Genomic DNA, 2,543 nt, shown 5'->3' with positions numbered 1-2,543 from the left:
CGAAATAACTTTGCATAAAATCACAAAAGAAAATCCGTTTCATTTAGACGAAGAAGAAAATATCGATACTGCATTTATGTACCCTGAAATTATATTACGTGAAAGCAAACAAGAAAATTCCTTATACGAAGTCGAGAAAGAACATTCGTACATTGCAAATACGGATCCAGAAATTACGTTTAATGAAGTCCTAGAAAAAAGTGCGTTTAATGAAATCGAAGAAAAAAACTCTGACCTTGAAATTTCGTATGAAGCAGTCGAAGAAAAAAGTGCGTTTAATGAAATTGAAGAAAAAAATTCCGACCTTGAAATTTCGTTTGAAGCAGTCGAAGAAAAAAATGCGTTTTATAAAATCAAAAAAGAATTTCTGTACCCTGAAATTTCGTTTAATAAACCCGAAGAAAAAAGTGCGTTTAATGAAATCGAAAAAAACAGTTCTGACCCTGAAATTACGATTCACGAAGCCAAAGAAAGTGTGTTTAATGAAGTTGAAAAAGAAAATGCATCCCATGAAGTTCAAGAAAATAATTATTTCCGAAATAAAAAAAGAAAATATTATCAGCTAGAAAATAAAATGGATAAAAATTACATTCCCATAATTAAAGCGGCAAAATGTGCTCGCAAGCATTCCGATTGGAGTATTAAAACTCTTCAACCACTTGAATGCACTAAATTAAGATCCAGTAATCAACAGAGGATGTGGGAAAAATATATAAATTCGGGTAGAGCGGTATATTATAAATATTCTCTCATCGATTCACGAACATTGGATTGCCTTAAGGAAGCTCGAAAAAATAATCGTCCGGTAAGTAATTTTTAATGTTAAAAACTGTGCATCGATTATATTGCCGAGCCGTTCTGCTCGACTTTTCATTCAAGTCGTTTGATGTTTCGACGGTTTAAATAAATATGTAAGCGTATACCATCGATGGTACACGTGACACGGAACGTGTCAAGAAGTAAATAAAAGTAAGAAATAAAATTCGATAATATACATATGGGTATATTAAGGATAATATTGGGTTGGTAACTAAGTGAGTGCGGATTTTATGCACGATTTACTCGACAAAATCCGCGATCACTTACAAGGAGACGGTCAGTGGGCCACACCTCAGATTTTTTCCAAATTTTGCACACTTGTAGTACTCCATGAGAATATTCATTGTGCCTTTAAACATGGCGTATATAAATATTCAACCGTTTGCGAAAAAACGCGGATTGAAATTTTACATGGATACGTGTTCCTTTGGCTGAGAAGAGTAGAGTAACTACAATAGTGGTGCTGTGTGTGGTCTGTGATGTTGCCGATAGCAATATCTTATCTCGACAGGGTTAAGTATGTTTTCCTTCTTTTTTTTTTTCTTTTTTTTGTTATTGTGAAGTAAGCTTAATAAATTTTCTTTTTTTTTTCTTTTTTTTTTGTAAAGTATTTTATATTAATTTTATAGGGATGTAGAGTGCGAAAATGTGATTGGTCGGAGAAATTCGACAGAGGAGTGGGGGAAGCGCGCGCAGAGTAAGAAATAGGGAAACAGGGAGTGGGGGAAGTACAGTTATATAGTACATAACGTGATCATGTAACGAACATTTACATTAACGTATAATACGTTTATTGAAATAAACTTATTCTGCCTGTATACCAAGATATTTCAAACACGAGAGCGGTAATCAATTCTCGTTTGATTGAATACTTATCATTAATTATGCATCTACGATATCATATAATCTTATAATAATTAATTATTGCGAGTGTTTACTAATCTATATTTGTTTATGTGTGTTATCGTTTTTTCTCTCACCCATGTTTTGTATTTTAGTGTTACCGCCTATTTTAATAAACAGTCTATTTAGTTAGACAGAAGAATTTTTAACACTTATTTGATTTAACTTTACAGGTGACGGAAAATGATTTACAACAATGGGCTTTAGAAGCTGCGAAAGAATTTCAATCAGATAATTTCATCTTTAAAGCATCACCCGCATGGATAAAGAGATTCAAAAAGAATCACAAAACTTGGTTTCCTAAATTTTATCAATTTAAAAAAAATTCTTTTTTCAATTGTTTATCATAAATGTAGGATTTGATTTATTGAAAGATATAAATAATGATATAAAAATAAATAATAGATCTCGCACAAATTAATATAATTCTTGCAATAACATATGCAATGTGCACGATTTCCAAAATTATCTTAACACTAATTGTAAATTTATGGATATTTCTTTTATACCTATCTCTAAGGAAACGCGTTAATTTGTACATACGAACGAAAACATACAGTTTCCTACAAAAAAAAAACCAATTTAAATAACAATATAATTATATACTTTCATTTTAAAAATGTAAATGTGATATATATATATTTGTATAAGATTTATAATTTTTTTTTCACTATTCTACATTTATTTCGCACATACTTTTCACATTAATTTATTTGGAAATTATTTTGGACTATTTTTACAAAGTAAGAGTTAAAAGGTTTGAAACGAAGTGTACACATAACGTAATCATATAATGAACATTAGCTTTAACATTAACATTA

The 2,543-nt window shown here is 30.3% G+C and overlaps 1 protein-coding gene across 1 annotated transcript; it reads left to right on the top strand.

Moving 5' to 3' along the window:
* The first annotated feature begins 566 nt into the window (after positions 1-566).
* On the top strand, positions 567-2,214 carry LOC106791459. The gene is made up of 2 exons (XM_014757093.1): positions 567-805; positions 1,896-2,214. Exons 1-2 carry the CDS (start codon positions 575-577, stop codon positions 2,070-2,072), a joined length of 408 nt encoding a protein of 135 aa, XP_014612579.1. The 5' UTR covers positions 567-574; the 3' UTR covers positions 2,073-2,214.
* The last annotated feature ends 329 nt before the right edge of the window (positions 2,215-2,543 follow it).

The sequence above is a fragment of the Polistes canadensis genome, unplaced genomic scaffold (assembly GCF_001313835.1).
Source record: "Polistes canadensis isolate GaletaPanama2010 unplaced genomic scaffold, ASM131383v1 scaffold_310, whole genome shotgun sequence".
Taxonomy (NCBI): Eukaryota; Metazoa; Arthropoda; class Insecta; order Hymenoptera; family Vespidae; genus Polistes; species Polistes canadensis.
The sequence above is the reverse complement of the archived record's forward strand: the minus strand, read 5'-3'. Positions and strand labels throughout refer to the sequence as shown.

What these genes read in the sequence shown, in the direction of transcription:
- LOC106791459 (XM_014757093.1), top strand. Translation starts at nt 575, where the DNA reads ATGGATAAAAATTACATTCCCATAATTAAAGCGGCAAAATGTGCTCGC. An exon ending in CTCGAAAAAATAATCGTCCG is followed by an intron (nt 806 to 1,895) that starts GTAAGTAATTTT and finishes TTAACTTTACAG; the next exon opens with GTGACGGAAAATGATTTACA.